The sequence below is a fragment of the Bufo gargarizans genome, unplaced genomic scaffold (assembly GCF_014858855.1).
Source record: "Bufo gargarizans isolate SCDJY-AF-19 unplaced genomic scaffold, ASM1485885v1 original_scaffold_1782_pilon, whole genome shotgun sequence".
In the NCBI taxonomy this organism is placed as follows: Eukaryota; Metazoa; Chordata; class Amphibia; order Anura; family Bufonidae; genus Bufo; species Bufo gargarizans.
This window is the reverse complement of record NW_025334513.1, coordinates 216,750-238,599: the sequence shown is the minus strand read 5'-3', so window position 1 is coordinate 238,599 and position 21,850 is coordinate 216,750. Positions and strand designations below refer to the sequence as shown.

The 21,850-nt window shown below is 48.2% G+C and overlaps 1 protein-coding gene across 1 annotated transcript; it reads right to left on the bottom strand.

The window, feature by feature from the left end:
• Positions 1-8,265: 8,265 nt before the first annotated feature.
• LOC122923642 (zinc finger protein 836-like) lies at positions 8,266-15,088 on the bottom strand. Its single transcript, XM_044274493.1, has 4 exons — positions 14,940-15,088; positions 14,370-14,496; positions 14,218-14,295; positions 8,266-12,078 (listed from the first exon to the last, which is right to left on the bottom strand). Exons 1-4 carry the CDS (start codon positions 15,012-15,014, stop codon positions 8,912-8,914), a joined length of 3,447 nt encoding a protein of 1,148 aa, XP_044130428.1. The 5' UTR covers positions 15,015-15,088; the 3' UTR covers positions 8,266-8,911.
• Positions 15,089-21,850: the final 6,762 nt, after the last annotated feature.

Below are 21,850 nucleotides of genomic sequence, written 5' to 3'. Positions count from 1 at the left end.
CCGGTCCCTAGCCTGGTGGCTAAATATTCAGAACCTCAGTCAGGGAGTAGAGTGGTTGAGAAACGACCCCTTAATAATGACCACCGACGCAAGCCCTTGGGGATGGGGGGCCCATTCAGTTTTAGGGTTTTTCCAAGGCCCTTGGTCAAAATACCAGAGTGCTCAGTCTCAAAATGCCAGGGAGTTAAGGGCGGTCCTGTGCGTGTTAAAGGAAAGTCTCCCATCTTTGCCTCAACGACATGTCAGGATCTTATCCAACAACGCCTCGGTGGTAGCCTATATAAACAAGCAAGGGGGAACAAGATCCCCTCAACTAATGCAGCTAGCATCCAGAATCTTCTTGCTAATACAGGGGAAAGCTCTTTCTCTTTCCGCGGTTCATTTGAAGGGCTCAGAGAATCACCAGGCGGACTTTCTCAGCAGACACAGATTCAGTCAAGCCAATTAGTCTGAACCAGGACGTTTTTCATCAAATAGAGGCCCTATGGGGATGTCCCACGATAGATCTTTTTGCTTTGGCGGAAAACAGGAAGTGCGAAAGGTTCTTTTCTCTAAGCAGGAGGGATCAGTCGATGGGCACAGATGATCTCTCACAGCCATGGGGGAAAGGCCTAGACTATGCTTTCCCTCCCATCAGAATATTGCCCAGAGTGATCCAGAAGATCAGGGGGGAGCAAGCAACAGTAATTCTAATAGCGCCGTTTTGGCCGAGAAGAGTCTGGTTTGCCTGGTTGAGGAGGCTGTCAATAGCCGACCCCTGGATACTTCCGGAAAGACAGGATCTATTATATCAGGGCCCTCTACATCATCCTCCGGAAGTCAAGAACCACCATCTGACTGGCCTGGATTTTGAGAGGACATTCTTCAGGTCTAAGGGGCTTTCAGAACAAGTCATTGGGACTCTTCTAGCTAGCAGGAAAAAAGTCACCTCCGAGATTTATCTCGGGGTATGGAGGACCTTCCTCCAGTTTGCAGGGCCAGGCCTAGATTTGAGCTCACCCAACATTGCGTTAATTTTAGATTTTTTACAGGAAGGCCTTAACAAGAAGCTTAAGCCTAGCACTCTCAGGGTCCAGGTCTCGGCACTCAGTGTCCTATTTGATTTTAGATTGGCCACTCATCCTTGGGTCAAAAGGTTCATTAAGGGGTCCTCTAGACTATGTCCTATAGTTAAATCTAAATCGGCCCCATGGGACCTTAACCTGGTCCTATCTGCTCTAACTAAGGCTCCGTTAGAGCCTCTTGGGGACATCCCCTTAAAGATGCTGTCATATAAGACTGTATTTTTAGTGGCCATTACATCTGCTAGTCGAATAGGTGAACTATCCGCTTTATCATCCTCTCCCCCATATACTCAGATTCTGGAGGATAGAATTGTATTCAGACCGGATCCTGCATTCCTGCCCAAAGTAGTGTTGGTATTCCATAGATCTCAGGAAATAGTTCTCCCTTCCTTTTGTCAGGACCCAAAGAATAAAGGGGAAAAAGCTTTTCATACTTTAGACGTCAGAAGGTGTCTGTGCTTATTTAGAATCTAAGGGCTTTAGAAAGACCCCGCAACTCTTGATGTCTAAGGCTGTTAAATTTGGTTTTTTGCTCTCTGAAGGAGAGTTTCACCTCGGTACCCATACTGGTCCAGCCTGATGTTCTAAACCTTTTATTTTGGGGGCGGTACAGTCCCAGGGTCCGTCTCCAAGTAAGTGGCGTCCTTGTGTTTTCTTTCCTAAGAGATTGTCAGCAGCTGAGAAGAATTATGATATCGGGAATGTGGCAAAACCAACCTCGCCACTGGGTGCTGGAGAAGCCTGGTTGCCAGCCTCTTGCCCCAGGATTATGGGCCCTATCATCAGCCCATGCTAAACTTAAACCCCATGGCGATTTGACTGTGTTTGTGGCATCTGAGCGCTGTTCGGATATATTGAGCGCTCAGATCCAAGCCATCTGGGGATATGTTAAATGTCTATGTTTACTGTAATGGTTGGGACATTGTATATTTGAATAGTGATGTCTGTCCTATTGTCCCCACGTGTGTATTGGCGATTCCTTTGTCCTGAGAGATAATTGAATTACTCCTCGGTTGTCTCCAGGACAGAAGACATTGTTTAAAATTATGTATTCTCCTGCCTGTGATAATTACATCAACCCATTGTTTAAGGTAATTGTATCACAGGCAGAGGGGAGGATTTTGTATGGGAGTGTTAACTGTAAAGCTGTAAAGGATTGGCTGCTAGGTCATGTCCTCAGTTCCCAGCCAGGTCCATGGGGGTGGTAACCTTGTTGGAAAATGTGTATAAGTCAATGCTTGTATGTTCAATAGAGACCTCAACCAAGCTTCGGCGGTTCGTGGGGTCTGCAGCGCTTACGGTGTCAAGTGGAGTGCTTGGAGTCCTCGGGAAGCACTAGGAGCATCTATCGACGAAGGTACCCGGTCAGGGTGTTAAGAGATCCGTTACAGGGAACTTTTAGCTATTAAATTAGCGTTTGAAGAATGGCGTCACTTTTTGAAGGGGGCGGCTCATCCGGTCACAGTGATTACGGATCGTAAAAACCTGTTATACCTTTAGTCTCGTAAACGTCTTACCCCTAGACAAGCTCGGTGGTCTTTATTTTTTACCAGGTTTAATGTTATCACCCGTCGTCCGGGGGTAAAAAATACCAAAGCTGATACTGAGGCGTTATCCCGAAGTTTTCCTAAAGGGAGCAATGTTGACGAGACGATTTTACAAAAATGGGGTGGTTGTCTCTGTGTTACTCTGGAGGGGATGGTTTTGGAGGCTCAGGGGGATGCCATGGTCTCCTGCCCCCCCAGGAAAGTTGTTGAGTCTTTGAATTTGCGCCTTAAAATATTAAAAGAACATCATAACGCTGCACTCGCTGGGCACCCAGGTAGTAGGCCAACCTCGGATCTATTGTCTCGTCGTTTTTGGTGGCTGAGGTTGCACCAGGATGTAGTTGATTTTGTGTCCACCTGTACAACCTGTGCACGCGCTAAAGTCTCTAATACTCGTCCGGCAGGGTCTCTGCTGCCACTGGTCATTCCCAACAGACCTACACACCTGTCAATGGGATTTTATTACTGACCTACCTGTATCTGAGGGTAAAACTGTTATCCTGGTAGTAGTAGACAGGTTCAGTAAAATGGCGCATTTCATTGCCTTACCCGCGTTGCCAAATGCTAGAACCCTGGCTCAGGTTTTTATCATGTGAAGTAGTGAAGCTCGACTGAGTCCCTTTCGATGTTTCGGATCGGGGAACCCAGTTTATTTCTAAATTCTGGAGAGCTTTTTGTTTTCGTCTCGAGGCACATTTGTCCTTTTCCTCAGCCTTACATCCGCAGTCGGACGGCCAGACCGAAAGCACCAACCAAAACCTAGAGACTTACCTTAGGTGTTTTGTGTCCGAAAATCAGGAGGAATGGTCGTCTTACTTACATTTAGCAGAGTTTGCTATAAACAATCGCCATCAAGAATCAACTGGTAAGTAACCATTTTTGGTGCAAATGGTTTTCATCTCTGAAGAACAGTTTACGTCATGTCTCTCTTCTGTACGGCAAAAGGTTCAAAGCAACTTGAAAAATATGGGAGGCAGATATAAACGTATGGCTGATAAAAAAAAAAAACGTTTGCCAGGTCCAGACCTAGGGGTGAATGACTGTGTAGTTGTCGACTAGGAATATTAAGTTAAAGGTTCCCTCTTAAAAATTCGGTCCTAGGTTTATCGGTCCTTAAAAAATAGTCACTATGATTAAATCAGTGGCATTTCTCCTAGAGCTGCCTCAAACTTTGAAAATTCATGTTTTTGATAAATTGTTGCTCAAAGTATGTGGCCCCTCCAGAACCATCAGTTACCGGCCCCTCCAATCATTGTCGATTGCAATCTGGAGTTTCAGGTGGCAAGAATTGTATATTCTCGTTTCGTCCATCGATCCCTTCAGTATCTGGTGCATTGGAGGGGTTACGGTCCGGAACAAAGAATGTAGGTACCAGCGTCGGAAGTAAATGCCAGAAGATTAATTTGTTCTTTCCACATTTCTCATCTCGAGAGACCTGGGCCTGAGTGTCCGGTGGCACCTTGTAGAAAGGGGGGTACTGTCACAAGGCTGTCACGACTTATCGCTGACCCTGTTATGCCTGGGGTCAGAAGGTCGCAGCGGGTGGCTACACACTATTTCTCAAGAGATTGTTCCATGACCTAATGGTGAGAATATATTCCGGTCCAGGTTTTCCTGTTTAGGTTTTAGATCCTTTTTGTCCCATTAAGGAATATGTAGCTTTTCCTTTCAGCTGTTCTCGGTCAGCCGCCCCCAGCTACTATATATTCTCCCTTTCTGCTTCCCTTGTTGCCAGACATAGACCTTCCTTCCAGATCTTCTATTCTGACCTCAGGTGGAGTTGGGACAACTTTTGCTGTGGAGCTGTTGCTGTTGGATCTCAGGTTCTCGCCTGTTGTCTCCCTTCTGGGATTGTTTATTGTGTTTTGTCCTTTCCCTGTTGTTGCCCTAGAGGTCAGTGGTGAGGACTACTGCCCCTACCGTCCTACTCACTACCTAGGGCTTATCGTCTAGGGACGACAGGACAGCAAGGTGATCTAGGGGTCACCACTCCTCCCTCTCCCTAGTGGAAGGGTACTCCTCTTCCCTCCTCTCTGCGCCGCACGTCCGTTACCTCCCATATCAGACGTGATATTAGGCCTGGAGAATGAGCACTGTCTCAGGAGTCAGAATGCAGTCTCGGCAATCTGGTCTGGGTATGAGTGTGCAATCTAAACAATCTCAGAAGTCAGTTAGGTCTGGAGAGTTGGAATCTGGTCTAAAGCTCAGGTACAGCCTTGTGATCAGTCAGGCCTGGAAAATTCATGCATCCCCCAAGAGTTAGGCTTGAAGTAGTAGTGCAGTCTTGGGTGTCCAAGTCAGGCCTGGAGAATGAGTACTGTCTCAAGAGGCTTATGCCTGTAGAGTGACTGCAGTCCTTGGAAGTTGGAATTTAGTCTGAAGTTCAAATGCGGCCTTGAGTGAGACAGTCAGGCCTTGTCGGAGTCAGGTCTCAAGAGTCAGAATTTAGCCTGAAGTACAAATGCCACCTTGTGATTAAACTCAGGCCTGGAGTGCAAATGCAGCCTTCAGAGTTGGAGTTAGTTGTGGAGTATGAGTGCAGCCTTCATGAGTCAAGTCTTGGGAATCGCTCAGGCCTGGAGAATGACTGCACTCATACTCCAGGCCTGACTTCTGAGAACGCAATCTTGGGGCACACGTCAGGCAGCATCTCACTGGCTTGGACCGCAGACCCCCTGCACCTTTTCTGACCAGATCTTTCTAAAATGAGGTCATGAAGAAGTTGGAGACACAAGAAGTAAGCAGCATGGATCTGAAGTTTATTGTAGAAGACAGCAGGGCGGCCACAAGGTACTGGATCCATACATGACATAGCAGAGCCCTGCGCTGCCTCTTATATAAAACTGATTATAGAAGATTACAGTGACATCTGCTAATGATGTGCAGTGTGACAGGTCAATACCACCCCCCTTGCAAGCACTCACTACAACTCCCATCATATCTGGAAGTTCCCATTAAAATATTCAATATGTAGTCCTTAGACGGTGGGGCTCCCCAGCAGGTGGTTCCCCTCAACCTTCACACGAGAGATCTTCAGTACAGATGGGGTGGTGGAGCTGATACAGTCTACTATGTATACAACAGATGACAGATCGGAGTAATGGGATCAGGTCATGGGATGTGACAAACTATTCCACCCCAATTGCAGTTTAGGTTTATTAGCCAAATCGAATAATACACACGAAATGCCTCCAGTAATGGCTTCTGCAGTCTGAGCATTATTCACCCACTCCATGACCAGCATCTTCAGCAGTTATTAGAGCACCTGCTGCAAACACGATGATAGCCGGACACCAGCGTCTTGCAGGGTTTCTCAGGAATCGGAGCCAATTCCCCAAGGAAATGGCCTCCAGTCACAGCCTCCTCCTTCAACTCCCATCAAAGATTTTCTATGGGGTTCAAGCCAGGCAATTATGAAGTCCACTCCAGAATCTTGCAGGACATCTTCTAAAACCCAGCTGTTGTGGACTTTGAGGCTTGCTTGGGATCATTGTCCTGTTGGAAAACACCATCCCAGCTGCAGCTTCCTCAGAGAAATGACCTCCTAGGAATCCTCATACATGACAGAATCCATCTTGTCCTCCCAAACACTGCAGATTTCCAGAGCATCACCGCGCCACCAGCAGGCTTCACAGTAGGCAGCGCGTTCCTTTTAACGTACGCCAAGTTCTTCCTCCCTCAGACAATTCATTCAGCCGCTAGAACGAAAAGTTCCAGTTTTGTTTTCTCACTCCACAGAATCCAATCCCAAAACTTCTGTGCCTTTTTTCTATGGTTTTGAGGAAATTAGAGGCAACTTTTCCTGTGCTTTTAGGTCAGCATTAGTTGACATCTTAGAGTTTGGTCATGGAGACCTTCAACGTTTAGCGTGCGCCAAAGGCTACTTTCACACTCGCGTTTAGTGCAGATCCGTTCGAATAATACAACCGTCTGCATCCGTTCAGAACATATCCGTTTGTATTATCTTTAACATGGCCAGGACGGATCAGATTGTGTCAGAGAAGACAGTCCGCGTTGATATACATTGTGTGTCAGGACGGATCCGTTTTTTATTGTGCCAGATTTTGTCATAGAAAACTGACGAAACTGAGCCAAACGGATCCGTCCTGACACACAACGTAAGTCAATGGGGACGGATCCGTTTTGCCAGGCGGACACCAAAACGCTGCAAGCAGCCTCCAGAGCGGAATGGAGACTGAACTGAGGCAAACTGACGCATTCTGAGCGGATCCTTTTCCATTCAGAATGCATTAGGGCAAAACTGATCTGTTTTGGACGCTGAGCCCTGAACGGACCTCACAAACGGAAACCAAAACGCCAGTGTGAGAGGAGCCTTATTTACTGTGCAAACTAAAACCTCCGTGCCTGCTGTCGCCAGATCTTGCTGCAGGTCTTAGGCCCCTTTCACACGGGCGAGTATTCCGCGTGGATGCGATGCGTGAGTTGAACGCATTGCACCCGCACTGAATCCGGACCCATTCATTTCTATGGGGCTGTGCACATGAGCGGTGATTTTCACGTATCACTTATGCGTTGCGTGAAAATCGCAGCATGCTCTATTTTGTGCGTTTTTCACGTAACGCAGGCCTCATAGAAATGAATGGGGTTGCGTGAAAATCGCATGCATCCGCAAGCAAGAGACGATCGGGATGGAGACCCGATCATTATTATTTTCCCTTATAACACAGTTATAAGGGGAAATAATAGCATTCTGAATACAGACTGCATAGTAAAATTAACTCGCCTCGTCTTTTTTTGCTGTGTGCGGGAAAAGGACCTGTGGTGACGTCACTCCGGTCATCACATGATCTTTTACCATGGTGATGGACCATGTGATGACCGGAGTGACGTCACCACAGGTCCTGTTCCTGCACACAGCAAAAAAAGGAGACAGAAGAGATGCCGGCTGCGCGAGCAAGTGGATTAAGGTGAGTTACATTATTTTTTAACCCCTCCAGCGCTATTGTACTCTGCAGTCTGTATTCAGAATGCTATTATTTTCCCTTATAACCATGTTAAAAGGGAAAATAATGCAATCTACCCAGCACCTAACCAGAAGTTCGGGTTTGGGTACCAAACATGCTGATTTTTCTCACACGCGTGCAAAACGCATTACAATATTTGCACTCGCGCTGAAAAATCGTGTATGTTCCCGCAACGCAACCGCACCTTTTCCCGCAACGCCGGTCTGAAAGAGGCCTTAAGCAGTCCCTCGAGCACTTGCCTCCTCATTAATGGCCACAGTTGATGGCTTCCTCTTTCTGCCGCATCCAGGTAGTGGAGCCAACATTCCTTTGAACTTGTGAACTCTGCTTCCAGCTGTAACTCTAGGAACATTCAGGCCTTTGCAATTCTTTTTGTACCCTCTTCCTTGTTCATGCATGATCTCTTCTCTGAACTTTCTGGAGCACTCTCTTGACTTGGTTCTATTTCTAATGATCAAACGTCACAGTCCTCAGCCCCCTTGATAGTCCAGGTATCTGATGTGCTTTAGCTCAAGCACCTGATGCTACTAATGAAGCCCTCAATGTGCTGGAGACAACACCTGACCTGTAAACGTGCTCTTTAGGAGGGCTCCTACTCGGACTCAGGCTGAATTTGGAGAAACCACTTGTAGTCACATTGAGCAATTTCAACTGTTCTTGTTTTTTTTGCAGTTGGCCCAAATTTTATAAATTTGGCTAATAAACCTAATCTGAAAATGGAGGTTGAATCATTCTGATTGCAGCTGTATGTGTATAAAAGTGACGTTAACTCCCAGCGGTGTGAAGGTATAAGGGTCCTCACCCACTATAGACAGCAGGGATCTTACACAGACTCCAATGGGGCACTAAAGGGCCACAGCTCTGGGTGGTATTGGCCAGAATGTGAGTAAACAAGTACATACAATGGTCAGCACAGGAATAACAATGGCAGTTAAGAAGCGACTCTGGATCCTGTCCTGGATCACATGTTTAGTAGATTCTACAGATCCACAATTATCCTATAAATAAGTAGAAAAATATAAATCTCCATAAAATGCTTTGAAGCACAGCAGTGCCATATTATAGTACAAGCGGGCAGACAGCGGGGGTCAACATGGTGACCTCTAGGCCTGATGACTGGGTCAGTTCTTGGGCTCTCGGTTGTGGGTCAGCTCATGTTTCCTCAGCTTTGTGCGGTCAATAAATCTCTTCTCGCACATTGTGCATCCAAACGGCCTTTCCCCGGTGTGCATCTTCTCATGTCGCTTGACGTGTGCCTGCTGCGTGAACTTCTTTCCACAAAAAGAACATGTAAATGGCTTCTCCCCGGTGTGAATCATTGGTGGTGGCGAAAGGTGGAACGATCACTAAAACTCTTCCCGCACTCGCTACATTGGAATGGTCTCTCATCGGTATGTGTCCTCAAGTGCACCATCAGCGTGGAGTTCTGACCAAAACACTTACCACACTCTGAACAAGTGTAGGGTTTTTCCTTAGTGTGCAATCTCATGTGGACTTTAAGGTATCCACCGTCCCGGAAGGATTTACCACATTCTTTGCAGGAGTAGGGGCGCTCTCCGGTGTGTACGGTGTGGTGCTGCAGCAGAGTGAAGTGACGGGTGAAGGTTTTCCCACACTGTTTACACTGGTAGGGCTCAATCCCTTCCAACGGTTGCTTGCGCTTCTTCAACTGTAGAACATGATTCTTCTTGCCACCCTCAGCAGGATTCTCTGCTTTCACATGCTCTGCTGAACTCTTGCCCCATTTAGAGCAGTTTTGATTAGATTGCAGATTCTCAGGGTTCTCGATCTGTCTGGGGTTCCTTATCTTGGAAACACAAGAAGAGCACGTCTTCAGATGGTCCTGGGTGTTCTCAAGCACACTGGGCCTACCCTTGGTTCGTTTCTTCTGCTGATCAGAGACCAATGGATCATTCTTTTGCTCTGCTATAAAACTTTCTCCGCATATTATGCAGACCTCCTCATGTTCTTTGCTGTCCGTCTTTCCAGGCAGCTCAGCAAAAGATTTGAAAGTCATTTTCTTGTCCTTAGTGCCAGTTCTGCTATAACTAGAATCCAGACCTGGAGTTGAAGTATCAGCAAAAGCGTTGTCGGCTGAGGACCCTGTAAATATCTTCATCTTCTCCTTAGTTTTCAACTTCATGTGAACGTCATTGTTTCCGCTGTCATGGAAGGATTTACCACATTTCTTGCAGGAGTAGGGGTGCTCTCCAGGGGGTTTAGTGTGCTTCTTGGTGAAGATTTTCCCGCACTGTTTACATTGGAAGGGCTCCCTATCTTCTGGTGGTTGCTCACACTTTGTCTTCACACGCAGAACACAATTCTTCTCACTACCATCAGCGGGATTCTCACTGTTCACGGTAACATGCTTTGCCAGACTCTTGCCACATTTAGTGCAGTCTTTATCAAATTTTGACTTTATAGGGTCCACGATCCGCCTGGGGTTCCTTACATTGTTTAGATTAATAGAGTGTGTCTTCACAGCAGCCTGAGGAAAGTTCTGAGTCTTCTGGAGCACGCTGGGACAACTCTTTGTCACTTTCTTCTGCTGATCAGACCTTAATGGATGATTCCTTTCCTCTGTTATAGAACATTCTTTCCATATTGTGCAAACCTCATGTTCTCTGTTGTCTCCAGGTTTCCTGGGCTGCTCAGCAGGAGATTTGGAGGCCACATTCTTATCCTTTATAATAATTCTGTTCTTTCTGGAGTCCAGACCCAGAGTTGAATGATTAGCAGTGGACGTACTCTTAACTGAGGATCCTGTAAAAGTCTTCAGCGTCACATCCAGTGCAGCTTCAGGATTACGGTACTGGTGGCATGCATTGGATTTGCTGTCATCTTCAGGGGTTTGTGGAGGCTTTCTGCAATGATCACTGCTGGCTCCTGTTCTCTGATCACTAGCAGTGACAAGATGCCTCGAATCTTCTGTGGTCTTCACTTTCCTTTCATCTTTGTGTCGTCTTTTCTCAGTATTTGGTTGAGCAGAGGAATCAGCTGCAATCTTCTTACTGTAATTTGCTGGTTTAGACATTTCATCAACCCCAGGACTGGTGAGGGCGAGTGGAAGGATCGCCTGGTCAGGAGCAGTGGCAGGACTGCTGCTCTTGTGACGACGACCACAAGTTCTGCACATATGGGCGATCGACCTCTCTATATTCTCCTTCTGATATATGCTGAGCTTCGACCAGTGGGTGATTTTACCACAGTTGGAGCAGGAATAAGATTTAATGAACTTCTGCTCATGGTTGTTTAGGGGACTGTTTGTCTGTGGTGGTACTGAGCAGGTGTTCACCTTCCTGCCTTCACTATTCATGTTCCAGACCTCCTTATCCTCTACTCCGTGCAGCTCATTTCTTTCTCTTACATTATTTTTGGATGGAGACATTTGCTGCTCTAAGGCTTGCGGGGCTGGTCCCGTTCCGACCACAATCCTCTTCTTGCTGTATTTCATTGTACTTGGACGGCAGCTTGACCCAGTCGGTCTCTTTCTTGTGTGCTTATTTCCTTCTACGTTCCTATGAAGGGAATTCTGACCCTGAGATGTCCTATCTTCTACGTCATGTCCAGTGCTGCATTTCTCCACTTTCTTCTTCTTGTCGTCATCATTTACATTCTTGAGAACAGGAAGACTTGTGCTCTGCAGCTTCACTCCGCTCTCCAGACATTTACTGGAACGTTCTTCAGACTGCTGCTTAATGAGAATCATGGTGACCACCTCGTTGAACTTCACGTGTTTGTCTCTTTTCTTGTGGGATGCTTTTTTTTCTGTGGTTGGAGACATTTTTTCCTCCTTCCCAGTTGCAGTTTCCGGGGATGCATTCTTGCTGGGGCTCTCATTGGTGGCTTCCATCAGAAAATTGGAGGTTTCACATACAGGAATGTCTTTGGAATCAGCAGAATCGCCATGAAGTCTCGAGTCCTCTCCTTTCTGGAAACAATTCACGTTGGATGGTAAGTGAGCATCTTCGGAACGTTTTTCATAGTTTTTCACATTTGTTGCGAACCTCGCACCTCTTGTCAGGCTGCTTCCTTCTGAAACATCTTCCTGTATCTTGCGTGTGCTGATGGCTTCTCCTGAAGGGTCTGCTTCTGTCTCATCAGCTGCCTCCTCCTCAGAACAGAGATCTTTACTCCCACCTATCATCCCACAGGGCTCATCAAGGAGCGGCTTGTCTTCCGGGTTACTGGCAGGCTCATGTGAGATGCTGGTGGAAACATCACAGCGTCTTCTCTCTGGTGAGACTTTCATTAGATCATCTCCTCCCAGTGTCTTTTTCTCCTTAGTTCTCTTCGACGTCCGGTGGGCGGATCGACTAATGCGGCTTTTCTTTTTCTTGTCTTTCTTGATCCACCTGAAGGGGTTGACTCGGGGATAGCGCCTCTGCCGCTTCACCTGCGCCTCACATCTGCTGCTCGTGATGTCACTGCGGCTCGGCTGGAATGAGGATTCAGCCTTCATATTCTTCTCTTGCCAAACACCTTACAGATGAAGGAAGACAGAAGAGGTTTAGCAGAATGCAGACAATAGCTCAGCCCACCCATACCAGAGCTACAGACATTCACATCCAGAGCTGAAATCACCCTGCATTCCCTAATGTTACGTGTCTAAGACAGCTTGTTCTGGTGACCTGAATTCTAGGACATGTCCTTACACCAGGCACTTGTGCTCAGCTTAGCTGTCAGGAGACAGTCTTCCACAAGCATGCTGACAAACAAAAAAGTGACAGCACCAGCAGAATAGTGAGTGCAGCTCCGGAGTATAATACAGGATGTAACTCAGGATCAGTACAGGATAAGTAATGTATGTACACAGTGACTGCACCAGCAGAATAGTGAGTGCAGCTCTGGAGTATAATACAGGATGTAACTCAGGATCAGTACAGGATAAGTAATGTATGTACACAGTGACTGCACCAGCAGAATAGTGAGTGCAGCTCTGGAGTATAATACAGGATGTAACTCAGGATCAGTACAGGATAAGTAATGTATGTACACAGTGACTGCATCAGCAGAATAGTGAGTGCAGCTCTGGAGTATAATACAGGATAAGTAATGTATGTACACAGTGACTGCACCAGCAGAATAGTGAGTGCAGCTCTGGAGTATAATACAGGATGTAACTCAGGATCAGTACAGGATAAGTAATGTATGTACACAGTGACTGCACCAGCAGAATAGTGAGTGCAGCTCTGGAGTATAATACAGGATGTAACTCAGGATCAGTACAGGATAAGTAATGTATGTACACAGTGACTGCACCAGCAGAATAGTGAGTGCAGCTCTGGAGTATAATACAGGATGTAACTCAGGATCAGTACAGGATAAGTAATGTATGTACACAGTGACTGCTCCAGCAGAATAGTGAGTGCAGCTCTGGAGTATAATACAGGATGTAACTCAGGATCAGTACAGGATAAGTAATGTATGTACACAGTGACTGCACCAGCAGAATAGTGAGTGCAGCTCTGGAGTATAATACAGGATGTAACTCAGGATCAGTACAGGATAAGTAATGTATGTACACAGTGACTGCACCAGCAGAATAGTGAGTGCAGCTCTGGAGTATAACACAGGATGTAACTCAGGATCAGTACAGGATAAGTAATGTATGTACACAGTGACTGCACCAGCAGAATAGTGAGTGCAGCTCTGGAGTATAATACAGGAGGTAACTCGGGATCAGTACAGGATAAGTAATGTATGTACACAGTTACTGCACCAGCAGAATAGTGAGTGCAGCTCTGGAGTATAATACAGGATGTAACTCAGGATCAGTACAGGATAAGTAATGTATGTACACAGTGACTGCACCAGCAGAATAGTGAGTGCAGCTCTGGAGTATAATACAGGATGTAACTCAGGATCAGTACAGGATAAGTAATGTATGTACACAGTGACTGCACCAGCAGAATAGTGAGTGCAGCTCTGGAGTATAATACAGGATGTAACTCAGGATCAGTACAGGATAAGTAATGTATGCACACAGTGACTGCACCAGCAGAATAGTGAGTGCAGCTCTGGAGTATAATAAAGGGATATAACTCAGGATCAGTACAGGATAAGTAATGTATGTACACAGTGACTGCACCAGCAGAATAGTGAGTGCAGCTCTGAAGTATAATACAGGATGTAACTCGGGATCAGTACAGGATAAGTAATGTATGTACACAGTGACTGCACCAGCAGAATAGTGAGTGCAGCTCTGGAGTATAATACAGGATGTAACTCGGGATCAGTACAGGATAAGTAATGTATGTACACAGTGACTGCACCAGCAGAATAGTGAGTGCAGCTCTGGAGTATAATACAGGATGTAACTCAGGATCAGTACAGGATAAGTAATGTATGTACACAGTGACTGCACCAGCAGAATAGTGAGTGCAGCTCTGGGGTATAATACAGGATGTAACTCAGGATCAGTACAGGATAAGTAATGTATGTACACAGTGACTGCACCAGCAGAATAGTGAGTGCAGCTCTGGGGTATAATACAGGATGTAACTCAGGATCAGTACAGGATAAGTAATGTATGTACACAGTGACTGCACCAGCAGAATAGTGAGTGCAGCTCTGGAGTATAATACAGGATGTTGCTTAGGGTCAGTGCAGGAGAAGTACCTGTGTGGTCGCAGTCACCGAGGCTCTGGACGTACGGCTCACATCCTAGATCAATGCTCTGTATGATGTCCGGACGGTCTGTGAGGAGAAGACAGTGATTACTTTAGAGACTCCCCGACCTCCGGTGTGTGGTCTGCGGGGGGCGCACTCACTCAGTGACAGGATCATCTGGTAGTTCTCGTTCATCACTTCCTTGTACAGCGACTTCTGCTCCCCACTCAGCGTCTCCCATTCTCTCCTTGAGAAATAGACGGCGACGTCCTCAAATGTCACCGGAGCCTGGAAGAGAGAGGATATCCCACCACTAGAGGGCACCGAGACCGTCACATACACCCCCCACTAAATGCACGGCCCCTACACCCTCTACGTCACTAGAGCGTCAGCTCCGGGGGTCATTACGTCACTAGAGCGTCAGCTCCGGGGGTCATTACGTCACTAGAGCGTCAGCTCCGGGGGTCATTACGTCACTAGAGCGTCAGCTCCGGGGGTCATTACGTCACTAGAGCGTCAGCTCCGGGGTCATTACGTCACTAGAGCGTCAGCTCCGGGGTCATTACGTCACTAGAGCGTCAGCTCCGGGGTCTTTACGTCACTGGAGCGTCAGCTCCGGGGTCATTACGTCACTACAGCGTCAGGGTCAGTCACGTGATTAAAGGGTCAGCTCCGGAGGTCAGGGTCACGTGACGACTGTCTGCCGCCTGCTCCGGCTCCCGCTCACTTACCTGCTCCATGGCCGCTGTCCTTATAGTCTCTGTGGCAGGGACTTCCTGCAGTGAGCGAGCAAAACTCCGGTGCATGCTGGGAGATGGAGTCCTGCGTCCTCCCTGGTAGAGGGGAGATCCCACAGACTAAACTACAACTCCCGGCGTGCTTCGCGGCATCGACCACAATGCACCGCGGCCTGGACACACGTGACAGGAGCGAGCTGTATGGGGCGCACAGTGACGTAAGAGCAGGGCTGGCCGGGTCACGTGGTGTGGGCGGTGCTGGAGGTGGGGCTTGTTCACATTCGGTGTATTGTGGGTGTCTAGGAATTGATTGGTATCAGTGATGGCTCCGTGACACGTTAAGACACGCCTCTAAGTGGGCGGGGGCGGGGCTTAACATGGCGCGTTATTGGACACTCAGGGTCACACGTCCGCAAACGCTCTGCAATTTAGCGGAACAGGTGCAGACGCATTCATATGCGGATCCGCACTGCCGCATCCGTGCTTCCGTTTCTGCCGAAAAATAGAACATGTCCTGTCCTTGTCCGCCATTGCAGACAAGATGAGGCATTTTCTATTGTAGTGCCGGCGATGTGCGGTCCGCAAACTGCAGAATGTACATTGCCGGTGTCCGTGTTTTGTGGATCCGCAAAACACTTACGGACGTGTGAATGGACCCTTAGGGTCAGATCAGAGGGCGCTTTTCACCCTTTTTTTTAAAGTGACTCCATCACCTTATGTTGGACTCTCTGCAGTAATACATGAGGAGTCCGGAGGATAAGCAGTCTGACGGAGGAGGAGTCCAGCGGAGGAGGAGTCCTGCGGAGGAGGAGTCTAGAGGAGTCCGGAAGATAACCAGTCTGACAGAAGAGGAGTCCGGAGGATAAGCAGTCTGACGGAGGAGGCGTCCTGCGGAGGAGGAGTCCTGCAGAGGAGGAGTTCTGCAGAGGAGGAGTCTAGCGGAGGAGGAGTCTAGAGGAGTCCAGCGGAGGAGGAGTCCTGCAGATGAGGAGTCCGGGAAATAACCAGTCTGACAGAAGAGGAGTCCAGCGGAGGAGGAGTCCAGCGGAGGAGGAGTCCAGCGGAGGAGGAGTCCTGCAGATGAGGAGTCCGGAAAATAACCAGTCTGACAGAAGAGGAGTCCAGCGGAGGAGGAGTCCTGCAGATGAGGAGTCCGGAAGATAACCAGTCTGACAGAAGAGGAGTCCAGCGGAGGAGGAGTCCTGCAGATGAGGAGTCCGGAAGATAACCAGTCTGACAGAAGAGGAGTCCAGCGGAGGAGGAGTCCTGCAGATGAGGAGTCCGGAAGATAACCAGTCTGACAGAAGAGGAGTCCAGCGGAGGAGGAGTCCTGCAGATGAGGAGTCCGGAAGATAACCAGTCTGACAGAAGAGGAGTCCAGCGGAGGAGGAGTCCTGCAGATGAGGAGTCCGGAAGATAACCAGTCTGACAGAAGAGGAGTCCAGCGGAGGAGGAGTCCTGCAGATGAGGAGTCCGGAAGATAACCAGTCTGACAGAAGAGGAGTCCAGCGGAGGAGGAGTCCTGCAGATGAGGAGTCCGGAAGATAACCAGTCTGACAGAAGAGGAGTCCAGCGGAGGAGGAGTCCTGCAGATGAGGAGTCCGGAAGATAACCAGTCTGACAGAAGAGGAGTCCAGCGGAGGAGGAGTCCAGTAGACGAGGAGTCCAGCGGAGGAGGAGTCCAGCAGACGAGGAGTCCAGCGGAGGAGGGGTCCTGCAGACGAGGAGTCCAGCGGAGGAGGAGTCCAGCGGAGGAGGAGTCCAGCGGAGGAGGAGTCCAGCGGAGGAGGAGTCCTGCAGACGAGGAGTCCAGCGGAGGAGGAGTCCAGCGGAGGAGGAGTCCGGAAGATAACCAGTCTGACAGAAGAGGAGTCCAGCGGAGGAGGAGTCCAGTAGACGAGGAGTCCAGCGGAGGAGGAGTCCAGCGGAGGAGGAGTCCAGCGGAGGAGGAGTCCAGCAGACGAGGAGTCCAGCGGAGGAGGGGTCCTGCAGACGAGGAGTCCAGCGGAGGAGGAGTCCAGCGGAGGAGGAGTCCAGCGGAGGAGGAGTCCAGCGGAGGAGGAGTCCAGCGGAGGAGGAGTCCTGCAGACGAGGAGTCCAGCGGAGGAGGAGTCCAGCGGAGGAGGAGTCCGGAAGATAACCAGTCTGACAGAAGAGGAGTCCAGCGGAGGAGGAGTCCAGCGGAGGAGGAGTCCTGCAGATGAGGAGTCCGGAAAATAACCAGTCTGACAGAAGAGGAGTCAAGCGGAGGAGGAGTCCAGCGGAAGAGGAGTCCTGCAGACGAGGAGTCCGGAAAATAACCAGTCTGACAGAAGAGGAGTCCAGCGGAGGAGGAGTCCAGCGGAGGAGGATTTCAGCGGAGGAGGAGTCCTGCAGATGAGGAGTCCGGAAAATAATCAGTCTGACAGAAGAGGAGTCCAGCGGAGGAGGAGTCCAGCGAAGGAGGAGTCCTGCAGATGAAAAGTCCGGAAGATAACCAGTCTGACAGAAGAGGAGTCCAGCGGAGGAGGAGTCCAGCGGAGGAGGAGTCCGGAAGATAACCAGTCTGACAGAAGAGGAGTCCTGCGGAGGAGGAGTCCTGCAGACGAGGAGTCCAGCGGAGGAGTCCGGAAGATGAGGAGTCCGGAAGATAAGCAGTCTGACGGAGGAGGAGTACAGTAGACGAGGAGTCCAGCGGAGGAGGAGTCCTGCAGATGAGCAGTCCGGAAGATAACCAGTCTGACAGACGAGGAGTCCAGCGGAGGAGGAGTCCAGCGGAGGAGGAGTCCAGCGGAGGAGGAGTTCTGCAGACGAGGAGTCCAGCGGAGGAGGAGTTCTGCAGACAAAGAGTCCAGCGGAGGAGTCCGGCTGAAGGGCGGTCCCGCAGAGGCCCTGTATCATGTCCTGTTCTGTACCTGCCCTGTATCGTCTCCTGTTCTGTACCTGCCCTGTATCATCTCCTGTTCTGTACCTGCCCTGTATCATCTCCTGTTCTGTACCTGCCCTGTATCGTGTCCTGTTCTGTACCTGCCCTGTATCATGTCCTGTTCTGTACCTGCCCTGTATCGTCTCCTGTTCTGTACCTGCCCTGTATCATCTCCTGTTCTGTACCTGCCCTGTATCATCTCCTGTTCTGTACCTGCCCTGTATCGTGTCCTGTTCTGTACCTGCCCTGTATCATGTCCTGTTCTGTACCTGCCCTGTATCATGTCCTGTTCTGTACCTGCCCTGTATCATGTCCTGTTCTGTACCTGCCCTGTATCATCTCCTGTTCTGTACCTGCCCTGTATCGTGTCCTGTTCTGTACCTGCCCTGTATCATGTCCTGTTCTGTACCTGCCCTGTATCGTGCCCTGTTCTGTACCTGCCCTGTATCATCTCCTGTTCTGTACCTGCCCTGTATCGTGCCCTGTTCTGTACCTGCCCTGTATCATGTCCTGTTCTGTACCTGCCCTGTATCATGTCCTGTTCTGTACCTGCCCTGTATCATGTCCTGTTCTGTACCTGCCCTGTATCATCTCCTGTTCTGTACCTGCCCTGTATCGTGTCCTGTTCTGTACCTGCCCTGTATCGTCTCCTGTTCTGTACCTGCCCTGTATCATGTCCTGTTCTGTACCTGCCCTGTATCGTGTCCTGTTCTGTACCTGCCCTGTATCATCTCCTGTTCTGTACCTGCCCTGTATCGTGTCCTGTTCTGTACCTGCCCTGTATCATGTCCTGTCCTGTACCTGCCCTGTATCGTGTCCTGTTCTGTACCTGCCCTGTATCATCTCCTGTTCTGTACCTGCCCTGTATCATCTCCTGTTCTGTATCTGCCCTGTATCATCTCCTGTTCTGTACCTGCCCTGTATCGTGTCCTGTTCTGTACCTGCCCTGTATCATCTCCTGTTCTGTACCTGCCCTGTATCGTGTCCTGTTCTGTACCTGCCCTGTATCGTGTCCTGTTCTGTACCTGCCCTGTATCGTGTCCTGTTCTGTACCTGCCCTGTATCATCTCCTGTTCTGTACCTGCCCTGTATCATCTCCTGTTCTGTACCTGCCCTGTATCATGTCCTGTTCTGTACCTGCCCTGTATCATGTCCTGTTCTGTATCATCTCCTGTTCTGTACCTGCCCTGTATCATGTCCTGTTCTGTACCTGTCCTGTATCATGCCCTGTTCTGTACCTGCCCTGTATCATGTCCTGTTCTGTACCTGCCCTGTATCATGTCCTGTTCTGTACCTGTCCTGTATCATGCCCTGTTCTGTACCTGCCCTGTATCATGCCCTGTTCTGTACCTGCCCTGTATCATGTCCTGTTCTGTACCTGCCCTGTATCATGTCCTGTTCTGTACCTGCCCTGTATCATGTCCTGTTCTGTACCTGCCCTGTATCATCTCCTGTTCTGTACCTGTCCTGTATCGTGTTATGTTCTGTATCCTGGTCTGGTCCTTGTTCGCCTAGCAGTGCGTAACTGCATCCGATATCTTGGCAGTGCTTAACTGCTTTCGTTTGTTTGTCTGTCCTATGTCCTGCCTTCGGAAGAGGGTTAGGGGGAATCTCTGTGTGCCTTGTATCTCTAGCCTGTTCTGTGCCTTGTATTTCTGATCTGTGTTCCTCTTGTTTTTTTCGTTGCTCCTGATTTCATCTGTGCCCGTCTGTCTCTGCTTCCTATCGGTACCTAATTCAGGTACCTGCTGGTCTGTCTGACCAGTTGCCACTGACTGGGTGATTGCTCTGGAGTAGCCCCTGGCAACTACTTTTATGGTTCAAGTCTAACCTCACCATCTGAGGCTTTTGCATTGTGTTGCTGCTGGTCTGTGTCGCCGTGTCCTGATACCCTAACCTCCCCGAGGTCTGCCTTGGGCCTCCGACACGTGTCAAAAAGCAAGCAAGTAAGTAGTACAGCTGCTTACATGAGAACTAGAAATTTCTCACTGATAAAACATATTACAAAGTTTCTTGTGGTCGCTTATACTATTGATTTATGTAAGGTTAAGTGAAAGTACAGTGAATTTTTGAGGTAACTCTTTAACCCTTTTAGGACACAGGGCGTACAGGTACGCCCTGATGTCCCGGTACTTAAGGACACAGGGCGTACCTGTACGTCCTGTGTAGTTCAGATCACTGCCGCACGGCCGGCAGAGATCAGAACGGGGTGCTTGTAGAAATCATTCAGCAGGCACCCTGTGACAATGCCTAGGGGGGTCCCGTGACCCCCCCGCATTGCCGATTGCTACAAACCGCAGGTCAATTCAGACCTGCTTTTTGTAGCACTTATGCAAGTTTCTGATCAGAAACCTCAAAGTGTCTGTATTTCAAAGTTAACTCCCCCCCCCCCTGCATCCCTCAATGTTTTTGTGCCTGCAGGCCCAGCGGGGGGGACGATTGCGGGAGGCGGGCAGCAATTTGGGGGGCGGGCGGTCGATCTTCTGCCCGCCACCCGTTTATTCTCAGGGTGACCGAGCGGAGTGTCAGCTCATTGCTGTATGGAAGAGGTTAACAGGGAGGGAGCTGTGCCTTTGCAGCCCCCGGACAGGATGGGGTCACAGAGGGAGGGAGCCCCCCTCTCTCCCCTTCCCTGTCTGCTCAGTTGTGGCAGGCGGGGAAGGTTTAAATGGCAGCAGGACGCCTTCTCAGGCATCCTGCTGTCCATCCATGGTGCTGAACAGATCTGTGCTAACGGCAGAGCAATGTTCAGACAAAGTGTGAGTGAAATACAGTGCAGTTCACTATATAGTGTACTGTACTGTATTATCCAGACATCAGACCCACTGGATCTTCAAGAACCAAGTGGGTCTGGGTAAAAAAAATGTTAAAAAAGTAAAAATTAAAAAAAAAAAACATTTATCCCTGATAAAAAATAAAATAAATTCCCTACACATGTTATATATCACCGCGTCCGTAACGACCTGATCTATAAAACGGTCATGTTACATTCCTAGCACGGTGAACTCCATAAAAAAATAAAAAAAATAGGATGAAATTGAAATTTTGCCCACCTTACTTCCCAAAAAAGGTAATAAAAGTGATCAAAAATGTTGAATGTATGCCAAAATAGTACCATTCAAACCGCCGCATGATCCCGCAAAAAATGAGCCCCTACATGAGACAATGGCTAAAACATAAAAAAAATATGGCTCTTAGACTATGGAAACACTAAAACAAGTTTTTTTGTTTCAAAAATGATATTATTGTGTAAAACCTTAATAAATAAAAAAAATGTATATATATTAGGTATTGCCGTGTCCGTAAGAACCTGCTCTATAAAAATATCACATGATCTAACCCCTCAGGTGAACAACGTAAAAATAAAAATAGTGTAAAAAAAGCCATAATTTTGTCACGTACATTACAAAAAGTATAATAGCAAGCGATCAAAAAGGTATACGCACCCCAAAATCATACCATTAAACAGTCATCTCATCCTGCAACAAATTAGACCCTAAGACAATCGCCCAAAAAATAAAAAAAAACTATAGCTCTCAGACTATGGAGACACTAAAATGATTTTTTTTGTTTCAAAAATATTATTGTGTAAAACTTAAATAAATTTTAAAAGTAAACGTATTAGGTATCCCTGCAACAACCTGCTCTATAAAAATAGCAGATGATCTAATCTGTCAGATGAACGTTGTAAATAATAAAAAATAAAAACAGTGCCAAAACAGGTATTTTTGGGCAAATTTTCAATTTTAATCCTTTTTTTCCCGTAACAAAGCAAGGGTTAACAGCCAAACAAAACTGAATAATTATGGCCCTGATTCTGTAGTTTACAGAAACACCCCATATGTGGTCGTAAACTGCTGTACGGGCACACGGCCGGGCGCAGAAGGAAAGGAATGCCATATGGATTTTGGAAGCCAGATTTTGCTGGACTTGTTTTTTGACACCATGTCCCATTTGAAGCCCCCCTGATGCCCCCCTAGAGAAGAAACTCCAAAAAGTG